Source organism: Sinocyclocheilus rhinocerous, unplaced genomic scaffold (assembly GCF_001515625.1).
Source record: "Sinocyclocheilus rhinocerous isolate Xijiao unplaced genomic scaffold, SAMN03320098_v1.1 scaffold256, whole genome shotgun sequence".
NCBI classification, from domain to species: domain Eukaryota; kingdom Metazoa; phylum Chordata; class Actinopteri; order Cypriniformes; family Cyprinidae; genus Sinocyclocheilus; species Sinocyclocheilus rhinocerous.
In genome coordinates this window covers 902038-915503 of record NW_015632036.1, presented here as the reverse complement: position 1 = coordinate 915503, position 13466 = coordinate 902038, and the positions used below count along the sequence as shown (strand labels likewise).

Sequence of the window (13466 nt, the reverse complement as noted above, 5' to 3'; positions counted from 1 at the left end):
AAATTATTTTTTTGTAATTGTAATTACAAAAAAATTAAATTTTTTTGTAATTTTCTAAGGAATTGGAGAATAAAAAAATCTTTGTATCTATGTAGAACTTCAAAGGTTTCAAAATGTAAAAACACATATTTGGTACTCACTGGAGTCTTTATTTAGCTTATTTTGGAATCTAACTAGAATCTTTATTTTTATAATAAAAATGTTGTGGAAAAAAATTTAGAGTTTTATAAAACACTAATTAAATTTTTGCTGTGTCGTACACAATATACACGCTCTGTTTTTAAATTCTGCAGGCCAGGCGCAGTCAAACTTACTCGGGAAGTGCAGAAGACCAAGAACCTAAGTGCATTTCCTCCTTTATTAATAACGACATGCTTTATTGGGTAATAAACCCAGAGATCCATCTGGTCTTTGCCAAGGAGCTTCTTCGAATCAATTAGAGGACATTTAAATATAATCACTATCCACTCCTATCAGTCCAGGGCCATGACGGCTATCTACTTGGACACTGAATGTGATCTGAAATGTTCTTTGTTTTTCACTTTAAGCCATATTCTCAGTGGAAAATAATAATTTAGTCCAAAACACATTTAGCATAATAAGCTGTGGATTTTGGTGAATTAACTCTCTACAATGAACTCCCCTTTCATAACTCTAAAACAGAGTTTACCAGCCCTACAATGCGACTAAGCGATGCATGCAGAAACTAAAAATCAAGGCTAATGAATTAACCTTGCATTACTCTTGGGTTCTAAAATGCTAGTGGGGTAGTCAAACAAGAGGCTAGCATTTTATACAGACACCGAAATTTCCTAGAGGGGCAAATTAACAAAATATTATTCAAACGTTGAAATGGGTTCAGTTTAATGCAGCTATAACATATTACGATTAATGTTATGAGACCATCTAAGCTTCAATTATCCAAAAATACTCTTGGACAACAGTAAACAATGATTTAATCAAATACACAATTAATCTGGCGTTGAACAGGTGGTAGTCAATTTAGGAAACATTAGTTACTGATTTAACTAAGGACTAATTTACTCTACCTGTACGTTTACCCAGCTGCATAAGTACAAAGAACCCATCCTTATCAGTGCTACTACCACCCTCTAACGATCAGGAAAGAAAACCACACACAAGTGAGCAGGGTGGGAGACCGTGAATGGTGAGACAAAACGTATAATAAATGCATAATCAACCAAATAAATATAGATATGTTCGAATTATGCGCCATGTGATTTGTCAGTAGGGGCCAGTGCAAGTGTTTCGTATGACCTTATGCACATGAAACGTTTGAAGTGAAACATAAAAGAACAAGCCAATAATGGTGAATTTTTAAAACATGAACGCTATCACATTTCTCATATTTAGTCCTTTGCACAAAACATGTAATATCCTCACAAACAGTATTTTAACTGTGGTCTTATCAGTTCAAAGGCAACTTAGTTTCCTATTTCCAGTTCAAACTAGGGTCAGTATCAAACTTCCTCTGGTCTGACACAGACAGACAATAGCACACACTATTTACAATCACCTGTGTGTATCTTAGTGGGCTCGACCCCTATTATACGCTTCTCCTCACATATTGTGACAATGTTGTCTTTGTCAAAGGGTGGAAAAGTGGGCCATCTGTAGGTAACCCTAATTTTTCCAGCTTTCAAACTGTTAGAAAAAAAACAGCCAGACTGTTGTGTATTTATTACAGGCTGTAATGTGACAGCCTGTTTGAGCTGCCACCACAGGATGTGATAAGGTTTAATTAATCAGATATAATGAAACAGTTAGCTCTTTTGTTGTAGAGCTGCGAGGGTGATGTTTAAGCTGTCTGACCCCATATGATGGTAGCTCATGCTCTGATCACTCCATGCTGTGGATCGATGTCATTAATGCCTATGTTGCTAATGAATTAACAAAGGGCATCAAATGTAACGGTAGCCCTCTGCTATGTTATGCTAGTCAGTCGTGTCCGGAGTACTGCTGCATGTGCAGATGCTTCAGACAACTGCAATGAACCTACATTTCATGATGAATAAAGCAATGCATGTTTGTGCTCTTTTCTGAATGAAGTTAATACAGTATTGTTTGTTTCCAGAACAGATACTGAACATATGTGCATTGGAAATTAATGAGCAGCAGAAGAATGAATTATGTTATTTTCTTTATCTGCTTGGGACATGTCTCTGGATAAAAAAAAAAAACACTAAGAATTACTATGAAGCAGGCCATTGTGATTTTCTATTATAATAAGTATAACGTGTACTATAATACACATTATAATAAGACCAAATATGTATGCATAACACACTGTTATATTTTTCTTTCTCATAAGAAGGTCAATAAAAAGTACAAAATGTCAAATATCCAAATTCCAAATCTAAGATCTGTTGACATCTTACCATAAAAAACACAGAGCAGAAAAAACTGACCATTGAGCTTTTGTAGTATGCAATTCTTTAAAACACACTAAAACGTATATATACTTTACATATTTTACCTTTTATTTTTGTACAGAATTAATACAAAAATGCAGAAACATGTCAGTGATCTGCATGTGTCGTAAGGTCTGCATACAGGTTTGCATATTGCCCCCTGAAGTAATACTCATTTTTTGAGTCTGATGCATTACACACACATTTCTGTGTGCAACAGCTCTATAGCTTAATTTTGGCATCCCGGGCCTCCATGGCTTTAGTGGCAACCTCAGCTCTATCCCTGAGTACCTTGGCTTGCTCAGTTTCTTGTGTCTGGATGTTCCGGAGCAGAAAGTGACTGATGAAAAGCTTCAAGCCTTCCCGAAGCGTTCCCAGCTTGGGAATTCCAGAGATCCTGGCACACAATGGTAGACACACGGGCAGATATTGACACACTAGACCACACACAAGCAATTTTAGATGGATGTCAGCACATCTGGTCTCAGGATGTCCCGCACATCTTGTCATTTTAAAAACTTGCACTGACAAATAAATATTTAAGCGATAATGTAAGAAATGTTCCATACGTAATAGAAAAGTCAATTTCTCTTTCTTTTTTCATTTACTTTATACTGCCAGTGTGAACATTGCCTCTGAAACAACACTAATTTCTAAATAGCGATCACACTTTTGCCTTACATGATTACAAAATATAGATTTATGCCTTCAATAAATTCATTATGAATATTAATATGCATGATTAATATTCATTTTTGTAGTACAAAGAATACTCACCTGCCAAATATATTCACAAGATCTTCTGGCTCGGTTTCTTTAAGGAGTTTTGAGAGAATCTGCTTCAGAAATTTGACTTTGGGTTTATCCAGCTCTCCAAACTCAATAGCCTTATGAAAAGACGAGAACAGGCAGAAAATTAAGCTGGCATTCTTTAAGTCATTTGTAAGTGATTCATAAAGAGGATGAAGAATATTACACATATATACTACAACATTACATACAAACCACTCATGCATTCTAGAATGGCTTCTTGGGGAGGGGTGAACGTTACCAAACATTACCTTAAGAATGGAAAGAGAGAGACACTTCCTGTGTAAAAGATGAGTGACCAGCTGGACCAGGTTACTGAAGGACCTACTGGAAAGGTTTGCCAGGTCTTTGAACTTGTCCCACAGACTAAACTGAAAGGTCATCTAAAGCACAGAAGAAAAGCAGAGAGGGTTTACTTTTACAAAATGGATGAATGTTTAATTGTAATTCACTTATAGTAAACAGCTACAAGCTACTAGGTATTATATGCTATATATATATCACATACTGATAAAAAATGTATAGCCTGAATGCACTGTAAGTCGCTTTGGATAAAAGCGTCAGCTAAATGCATAAATTTAATAATTTAATTTAATATGCTGCAGAATTAGATGTAAACGGACTGACTATTATCAGTATTAATTGATTTGAATATTACAAAGCGTATAGCTTATCTTATATCTGACTATTAAAATGGACTGATATTATCAGTATTCATTGATTTGAATATTAAAAATCATACAGCTGATCTTATAATCATATTGCACACGACAGAGTAATATTAAATCATAATATCAACAGTAATTTTAGCTAATTTGACTATTGGATCAAAATACTGAAAATCATCTGAATGTTATTAGCTTGAGCAACAGTTTTGTGTAAACAAGTTAGACATACAAACAAGACAGCAGCTCCTAATGCAGTGAAACCAGTGACACAAGCACACTTCTAACACAGTGAGAGCTAGGAATCACTGCTCTTCCACTCTACCTGGAACCGCCGGTCATGCGAGCTAAATGTCTCTGCCAGAACCGCATAGAATCTATTGAACATTTTCTCTTGCAGACAGCAGTCCATCAGAACGTGAACAATTTCCCGCTCTTGCTGGTCTTTCAATCCTAACCTGAGAAAGACATGAATTGGGTAAATAATGGTTTATGACAAATATTACAAACATAGAACATCATGTTTGAAATACACAGGAGGAAATCAGTCTGTTAGCAAGAAATTGAAAGAAAATTTTGTGTGATAACCTTAATTAAAATATTTGCCATCATCACACAAGGTTATCATTTCAGAAGATCTGCAATATTATTGTTGCTAAAAGAAACTGTATCCTACTAATAAGGCAGATCTGTTCATCTGTTTCTTTTTTAATCATTTTATACAATTCTTTCTCACAAGTAATTTTCTCTTGCAGACAGCAGTCCATCAGAACGTGAACAATTTCCCGCTCTTGCTGGTCTTTCAATCCTAACCTGAGAAAGACATGAATTGGGTAAATAATGGTTTATGACAAATATTACAAACATAGAACATCATGTTTGAAATACACAGGAGGAAATCAGTCTGTTAGCAAGAAATTGAAAGAAAACTTTGTGTGATAACCTTAATTAAAATATTTGCCATCATCACACAAGGTTATCATTTCAGAAGATCTGCAATATTATTGTTGCTAAAAGAAACTGTGTCCTACTAATAAGGCAGATCTGTTAATCTGTTTTTTTAAAATCATTTTATACAATTCTTTCTCACAAGTAAATACAAGTGCCACGTTTCAGATTGATTCTGGGATTACATGACACTGTGATCAAAACCTAATTTGCAATTAAATGTGTCAATTGCTAAGTATCCCAAAATGGCAACATGGCCAGTGTCATTGAAAATCAATGAGGATAAGAAACCGAACCTATGCTGACAAACCTTAAAAGTTTCTCAAAGGCATCCAAATAGTCTTCACTTGACATAAGCACACAGAAAATGTTCCTCCTGATGTCAGTGTTCATTCTTTGTTTGTGTGCAAGCTCCAAGATCGTTGCACTGTACTGCAAATTCATAAAGAGAAATAAAACATTTCAGATGACAATTTTTGCATAGACCTTGACTCTCATAAAGTTAATATATAATAATTATGCAGCTGAGCATTTAAATGACTGATGAAAACATTTCTAAATAAGCAAAAACAATTTTTTTTTGTAGTTTTTCTTTTTCACATACTTGTTCCCCTTTGGTGGATGGGGTGGTTGTCTTGTTTCCATGGTCATCGATCATTGGTGCTCCACTCCAGGAAGATCCTACAATCCACCAACGGCCAACACTCTCAGCTTCCAGAAGATTATCTAGTGAGACTCTTAACTTCATGTCACTTCCTCCAGCACTGCTGTGAATCTGTTAAGAATGTTATGTTTAGTGCATGAGAAACAAGATAACCGACTGCAAACACATTCCACGTTTTTCTAAAAAAAAATACTGTTCAAAAGTCAGAGCAATGTAACCACACCAAACTATGAAGTTAGTCTGACCCCTGGTGGACAGAGCGAGAAGTACATTTAGCGCCAACAATACCAAATATTTATTTTACTATTGTTGATAATACAGGTGGATATAAACTAGTTACCAACTCTAAGCATTTTTGCATTGCTAGTCCACCTTATAAATGTAACAGTGAAAATTACATAAGTAATGCAAATTAACATCAGTCATTTTCTCACCAAAGTCCTCTGAAGTTTCCTTAACTTCTCCACAGGTTCAGGGTCATAACCTGGAATCTTCCTCATGTCATTGTTCTTCAGCGCCAGCATAGTCTCCAACATAAACCGAATCTGACAAGCAAGTCAACATAACAAATGTTTTCACTTGAGACCAACTGCAGCATATGACCTCATTTGAGATTCACCTCAGTTGTCCTCATTTGTAATTTGCTTTGGATTAATGAGTCTAATAAATGATTAAAAGCAAATATAATATGATAACTCCTAAGCACTAGAAGACAGGTGTCTTACCCTCGTTTGGTCTTGAAAACGCTCTCCTTCAGCATTGGCTTTCCGCTGAGCCTCGGAGATCAGCTCCTTAAGAGCTAGTGGGTCATCCTTTCTCAGAGCGAACCCAACGTTCTTCAGCACCAGCAGAACCAGTTCTACATCCTTTGCACTGAAACGTGTCACCAGCTTCTTCAGAATGTCAAACACCAGGAGAGCATGGACCACATGGAAGTTGTAGAGGTGGGCAATTATGGACATCAAGTTGTCACATTCTTTGTCTGTAGCATCAAGTTGACTGTAGGTTTTATCAAACTGACGGACTACAGTCTCCAGAAAATGAGCTCCAACCTCAGGGAAACCAGGAGAGAAAGTAAGAAATTAGCCAGCGTCAACCAAATCTACACACTATAATAAAGATTCTTATAACATTATACCACTGAAAACAACAGTGAGTGAATGAGTGTGGACTATATTGCCATGATGACAAGTGTAAGGTGAAGTAAAATATATTAGATACCTCCAGGCCAACACTAAAGTGAAGGACACTGACAAGAAGGATGTGCTCCATGAGAAGCCTGGAACAGAGAGTCAGTGATAATTAAAATAATTTACAATGATTTATTAGTGTGTTGTTTTAAATTCATATTTAATTTATTAAGTGTGTATTTAAGTGAGCCAGGAAACAGTAAAGACAAACTTTGATGTTGGCTTAAGAGAGCCTAGCTAGAACATTTAAAGTAGTTTTAAAAGATATTCAGTGCTGTACTGGGTGGTTGCGTGGCTGTTGCTAAGGTTTTGCCACATGGTTGCTAGGTAGCTGCTATGCAGTTGCTAGGGTGCTCAAGAAAATGTAGCTAAGGCATTCTGGGTGACTGCCAGGTAGTGACCATGTGGTCACTAGGATGTCGCAAGATGGTTACCAGGGTGTTCTGGCTGATTGCTATGACATTCCAAATTATAGCACACTGAAGGCCACAATGCACTACATGAATTGCTAGGAGATGTGTGACAAATATAAACAATACGTGTTCTAAAATCACCTGTTTCATATTTCAACATGTTTCATATCCACTGATTAGATAGAATCATAGTCTGAAGCTTAAAAAAAATACACTACACTCTGCGAAACCTGTACACTCAGCCTGGCCAAAATCTGAAGACTGGCTCTGACTTTCAGCAACTAGCATTTACACATCCACCGTCCAGACTGCAAATCAGGGCAAAATTTGTGTAGTGCATTACAGCCATAAGTCAAAACAGTTTGAAGGTCTGACCCTAATTTGGTGGATATCTCTTGAATGCCCTAGGGCCTTTCATCTCAGAAGAAGAATATTCATTTAAAATAGAATATCAGTGTGTTGGCTTTCTCATGTAAACATAATCAAATGAAACCGTAAACTGATTATCAAAGACTGGGTTATTAAATGAAGTCATTATTGAAAGGGTAACCTTTCAGGCATGAGAGCAGGTGTGACGCAGGCAGCCAGCAGAATGTCAGTGAGTGTATCGTTCATGTCCTTCCTGCTGGTGCTCATGTACAGCTCTTCCAACTGACTGCTGATAGATGCCATGTTGGGCTGACTCAACCTGCAAAACAAAGGACAGGGTTATCATACGGATCTTTAAAAAGAAAGCTTCTTCAAATTGTGCATTTACGTAGTCTATACCTTCCATTGCACCTTACCTGTTTATCAGACCTTTCACAGTGCGCTTCAGTTTCTCCAGCTCGGCTTTGCGTTTGCTGTCCACGGCTTCTCGTAAGTGAGGTGGAACATACCTGCCTGCTGTGGCAGGATTCTATAAAAAGAAGAAACCACAATTAGCTTCAAACCATTCTTCTGATGAGCATGCAATATGGAAAAAAAGAGTAATTACCAATACTGACTCCATGACACTGAATATAACACTATTGTCGTACGTAGAGCTGCTTTATAGTTGAATTAAGCTTGCTTCATGACTGATGAACTTCGCAACACTGACACTACTATTGAGCTGAATAATGACATTACTGTCTTCTGTTGAAATGCTTTACAACTGAAAATGAATTTGTTCCATAATTGATTAATTTTGCAACATTAACACAATTTCCTGCTTATTACTGCTTTGAAACAATCTGTACTGTAGAAATAAATGTGACTTGAATTGAGCATTAGGTAGAGGGAGATTTAAACCTAAATAATAATAATTATTATCCAGATTTGACATACGGGCTTCTGGCTTTCAGGTGTTTTTTGTTGAGAGTCTTTCTCCTCCTCATCATCATTTTCCTCTGATGCATCTGTATCTTCCTCATCTTCTATCTGGGTGTCATCTTCTACATCCTCCTCTTCTTCCATCTGTGTGTCATCCTCTCCATCTCCTTCCTCTTCGTCAGTGTCATCTTCATCCTCACTGTCATCCTTGTTCTCATCATCTGTCACTTTCCCATCGCTATCCTCGTCCAACTCGTCAAAGTCATCTTTAGCTTTGTCAATGTCCATTTCTTCATCACTCTCATACAGGCCCGTTGCAGATGCTCCAGGCTCAAGAATCCCTAAAATGTAATCGAGTCCATCGTTGGTGAATGACTGAGGTAGACTCTTTTTATTCTTTCTTTTATTCAGTCCAAGGCGTTTCTCTAGTCTCTTTATTACTTTGTCCTCTTCGATATTCGCCTCTAATAGAACCCGCTTTCTGCTCTCGTTCAGGCTAGATTTCTTTCTCTGTTTTGGCAGATCTTCGGAGAAGTGGACCTTCCTTTTTGTCGTCTCTTCTTCACCATCTTTAATATGAACGTTGTCTGTATTTGTCTTCTGCTGTCTCTGAGCGGCATTTTTAAGATTTCCAGTCGGCTTTAGGGCTGGTTTCTGTGTCTTTTCCTCCTCAGCAGGAGTATTTGGAGCAGGTTCCTCGCTGGGGTTCGGGAGTGACTGACCCGTGTAGTGGCTTTTCTTTTTGGCTTTCTTTAACTTACGTTTCTCTTTGCGCAGCTCTTTTCTACTTTTCCTCTTTACGAATATTCCTCTTTGGTCGCTTTCATTTTCACCGAAGCCGCCTTTGCTCTTCACAAAGTTATTAACTGAATCCCTGAATTTCTGAAGTTTATCCCTGTGTGTTTGCTTTCCAGCTTTCCCATTGCTCTTGCGCTGCGCCTTTGCCTTCATTTTTAAATGAAATATATCTGGCTGTGCATATAATCTTTATTTATTGTAAATGGTTGCGTGTTTACAGACTGAATATCGCAAATTATCCCATGAAAGAGTTACCAGAACAGATAACACATGCAGAAGCTGGAGGCCGCCATTGATGTTGTTTCTTCGTTAGACGTTATGACAGTAGAGAAAAAAAAATTGTGACTTTATCGCCATCTACTGAGTCGGAGCGTACTTGTTGCAATGAAATAAGATAATAATAAATAAGTATATGTGCCTATACATATAGAGTACATATAAGCATAAAGGTTTTGTTTCTAATATATAGGCCTATATATATTTTAAACTACTTGGAGACACAAGTAGCCTAATCCCAAGAGATCTGCACATAGCCTGATATACTCTTTGACGCTTAGCAAAAAATTTAATGATCTATTTTTACAATAATAATAATAATAATTTATTATTATTATTGGCTGGACAGATAGGTATATTTATGGATGGGTTATTATTGGTAGTGGAAGTAGTAGTACTGTGTACAGGATACAGGTCTTAATTAGTGCTAATATGTGCATTGTGTAAGCTTCCTTGCTTGACCAAAAAATATGTATGTACATGGCCAAAAATATATTTATATATTTCTATGTTTGGCAAAATATGCTGTTATATGCACTCTCAGTATAACGTTTCAGCTACGTCAGGACACGTCAGACCTGTCCAAAACAACGCTGAAAATATTTAGAATTATGTAAATCTTACATTATAAATCTACTTTATTCTCAGTGACAGCTCGCCTGTGTGCGTGAACCTGTCGTCCTGTCGCGTGTCGCTGAATGATGACGCAATATATTTTGACTGTTTTGGTCGTTTATTTGGTGCTGAGACGCAAGCGCTGTCAGTCAGTCGAGTCGAGCTCTACTCCGGTAGTCTGTTTGTTTTACAGAGGCGCTTTCTCTTACAGTGAATGGAATCGCCACAAAAATGCGTTGCTAATGAATGTGTTTCTGCAATATGAAGAATGGAAGAAGACGATGTGACGATTAGAGAGCAGAATTTCCACAGCCAAGTGCGCGAGTACATTGTGAGTACAGTGAGACTAAGTACAGCACACTGACCGTGTGTTTGCGCACTGTGTTCTTCGTTTCAACTCGCATCTAGCCTGATTTACGTATATTTCTTAAACTGAAAAATATGAATGGGTTTACTATAATTGAAAATTATCATAATTTCTCCGTAGAAACATTAGTGTGTATGAGAGAGGTACATTAGGCTTGGTAGCTAGCTAGCCTGTTAGCTTGTCGTTAGCTACAATATTGAGCTAATTAATCCCTTTCTGTTTCTATTGTGGCGCATTAGATTCACTACGGTTGTATATATATTTATGCACGATGCTCTCTGACTGCTAACGTTATGTGTATGTGACATATATTACTGAATCTCTAGTAGAATTAGAGCAGACGGAACGTTAACTGTCCATTATGTGGTAACGTTAGTTAGACCAGTTGAGTAAGTTAATCATAACGGTTCTACACTGACAGCTTGTTTACTGTTGTTGGTGTACACATGAGCATTGCAGGTTTGCAGTTTTTATTTCGGGTGTCAGGATGTAATGTGCCTCTCATTCCTGCGTAGGCAAACCTGTTCTCATGTGTCATAGATGAATGGATTGCATGATCTTCAAGTCATTAAATATCACGAATTAATCTGTCAGTGCTAACTGGCATATCTGCTGAACAAATTTTGCAGCCTTTCCTTGAAAGAACAGCCAAAAATCTTTAGTGTTGTTTATAGTGATCCCAGCTGCTGTCTCTGCCTTCTAAATGAATATCGGTGTTTAACTGAATGAATTAGTGGTCAACATTGTTCTTGATCTACACTTTAAAATACCAAGCAAGTGGTTCTGTAGTGTAGAGAGTGCAGCAATAAAAAGTGTTAACAAGAAAATCACTTTGTCTCACTGATGCAGTTTTGACTATTTAAGTGTATTGTCTTATTTGGACAACAGTCATTTTAAGAGTAACACCTGACCTTTCAGTTACAATTTTACCACTAACTTTAGAGAGAATTTAGAAATGTGCAGTGTATTTCAGAGTCTAAATTCTTTTTATGTGTAGAAGTGAGATAGCTGTTATCAGCTGCATACAATTTAAGCTTTTCTGGCTCTTTAGTAATGCTGTGATGTTAATGGCCAGGCAGTTTCTAAACTGTATGAAATACAAGAATCTTGATATATTTTGGCCTTTACCAAACAAACAATCCTTATTTTCTAAAGCTATTTTGTCTACAGCTTATGTATCTACAGTATATAGGGCTGCAACTAACGATTATTTTGATAATCGATTAGTTGGTGGAAATGCTCGCGTGAATTTGTGACATTTATACATAAGGATATGACCGTTAACTGAAAGGTTTTTTTTGCGCTGAGGACGCACACGCATCTGTTAAAGCGCCTGACAGGGCAAGCCATTACGCTAATGCATTAGCTTAAAGCTTAAAATAAAGAATTCTCATGTTTTGGGTAGCTTGGATCACGTAACTCTCCTGCAGCATCTCATTCTGTTTCCTCCACTATTTTAGATGCATTTTGTCCATAGAAATAAGTAATTCAGTGCTTTAATTTGACGCGACCGGCTGGAGTTGGACAAGTATGTAAACTCCGTTGGACGTGCACTGTGGGCAGACCCGATTAATCGATAATGAGAATCGTTGTCGATGATTTTCATAATCGATCATAATCGATTTGATCGATTAGTTGTTGCAGCCCTATATGTTACATTTTATATTTATAACAAATTAATTCAGTCAGTCACTGTCCTGTGTTTATTAAACAAGGATTTTCAACATGGTGATTGCTTGTGCTAAGATCACTGTTGCTGCTTAAAGGGGTCATATGATGCGATTTAACTTTTTCCTTCTCTTTGGAGTGTTACAAGCTCTTGGTGCATAAAGAAGATGTTGCCCTTTCGGGCTTGAACTGATGGTAAAACTAACGACATTATTAACTGTCTTGATATTTACTTTGAAAGCTGACGCTCGCGATTATGGTAAGGGGCGTTACATTTCCGACGAGTGCTTGCGGTGTTCGGCCAATCACAATGCACTGGGTCAGCTGGCCAATCAGAGCAGACTGCGCTTGTCGAAAGGAGGGGGCTTTGTTGAAAACGACGTGTTTGAGAGAGGCAGGCATAAGGACCTACAATAATGTACAGTATTTGAAAAATAATGTGTTTTTTTTAACATTAAAGCATGTCAACATATTCTGTTACACCAAATACACAAAATAATGATCTTTAAAATAGCATCATATGACCCCTTTAATGGGTTCTGAGTGGTTTTTAATGCAGAACTCAAGAATAAGAATGGTTAATGCCTCAGGGCCATCTAGGCATTGTGAGAGTTATTTGTAATAGTCTTGCAAGCATCAGTTAGAATGGTTTGAAAATTGTCAACAAATAAGTAATGCTTTGGACCATATGTCATTTATTTTCAGCACAAGTGTTTATGAATGTAGCTTTCACAGAGGAACATTATACCTGGAAATGTTCTAGCTGTTGCTAAAATTGGAAACACTTTTATGTATTATATTATGTGACCCTGGACCACAAAACCAATTTTTTTGAAATTGAGATTTCTGAAAGCGGAATAAATAAGCTTTCCATTGATGTATGGTTTGTTAGGAAAGAACAATATTTGGCCGAGATACAACTATTTGAAAATCTGGAATAGAATTAAAATAGAATAGAAAGTGCTAGAGTTAGAGGGTCAACTGGTTTTGTGGTCACATATATACATTATATAGTTTGAAAGAAGCCATGTTTAATGATAAATATCAATGTAATAATTTTTAGTATGCTATTTTTTTATGTGGCTATATGCCAGATTACAGTAAAAATCTGAAATCTGTTGGATGTCACTTTGCTGTTGCTATAATATTCTGGGTTTTATTATTTGTGGACTTTCCCTAGCAGGCATTACTAAATTTTATCATTTTTTTTAGATTGGGCTCTTTAGTCGGGATTAGGGAAGTCGGAAGATTGGGAAGTCGTGGCCTAATGGTTAGAGAGTCGGACTCGTAACCCAAAGGTTGCGGGTTCGAGTCTCAGGTCCGGCAG

At 37.0% G+C, this 13466-nt stretch overlaps 3 protein-coding genes across 3 annotated transcripts in view; 2 read left to right on the top strand and 1 right to left on the bottom strand.

Annotated features, from left to right (window-relative positions):
* LOC107742156 (motor neuron and pancreas homeobox protein 1-like) overlaps nt 1-343 on the top strand; it is a 1623-nt gene extending 1280 nt beyond the window's left edge. The window contains exon 2 of the mRNA XM_016555053.1: nt 294-343. Within this exon, the coding sequence (XP_016410539.1) occupies nt 294-343 (50 nt within the window). The remainder of the gene's footprint in view (nt 1-293) is intronic.
* Nucleotides 344-2509: 2166 nt separating this feature from the next.
* On the bottom strand, nt 2510-9548 carry LOC107742133 (nucleolar MIF4G domain-containing protein 1-like). The gene is made up of 12 exons (XM_016555035.1): nt 8431-9548; nt 7908-8020; nt 7673-7810; nt 6741-6798; nt 6245-6571; nt 5954-6064; nt 5460-5630; nt 5166-5287; nt 4233-4365; nt 3494-3625; nt 3210-3319; nt 2510-2829 (listed from the first exon to the last, which is right to left on the bottom strand). The coding sequence occupies exons 1-12, from the start codon at nt 9364-9366 to the stop codon at nt 2655-2657; spliced, it is 2526 nt and encodes an 841-aa protein (XP_016410521.1). The 5' UTR covers nt 9367-9548; the 3' UTR covers nt 2510-2654.
* Nucleotides 9549-10214: 666 nt separating this feature from the next.
* The window catches only part of LOC107742132 (limb region 1 protein homolog), a 37393-nt gene continuing 34141 nt past the window's right edge, over nt 10215-13466 (top strand). The window contains exon 1 of the mRNA XM_016555034.1: nt 10215-10435. Within this exon, the coding sequence (XP_016410520.1) occupies nt 10373-10435 (63 nt within the window). The 5' untranslated portion in view covers nt 10215-10372. The remainder of the gene's footprint in view (nt 10436-13466) is intronic.

What these genes read in the sequence shown, in the direction of transcription:
- LOC107742133 (XM_016555035.1), bottom strand. Translation starts at nt 9,366, where the DNA reads ATGAAGGCAAAGGCGCAGCGCAAGAGCAATGGGAAAGCTGGAAAGCAA. An exon ending in CCTGCTCTCATGCCTGAAAG is followed by an intron (nt 6,799 to 7,672) that starts GTTACCCTTTCA and finishes TCTCTGTTCCAG; the next exon opens with GCTTCTCATGGAGCACATCC. An exon ending in GCCTTTGAGAAACTTTTAAG is followed by an intron (nt 4,366 to 5,165) that starts GTTTGTCAGCAT and finishes TGTCTTTCTCAG; the next exon opens with GTTAGGATTGAAAGACCAGC.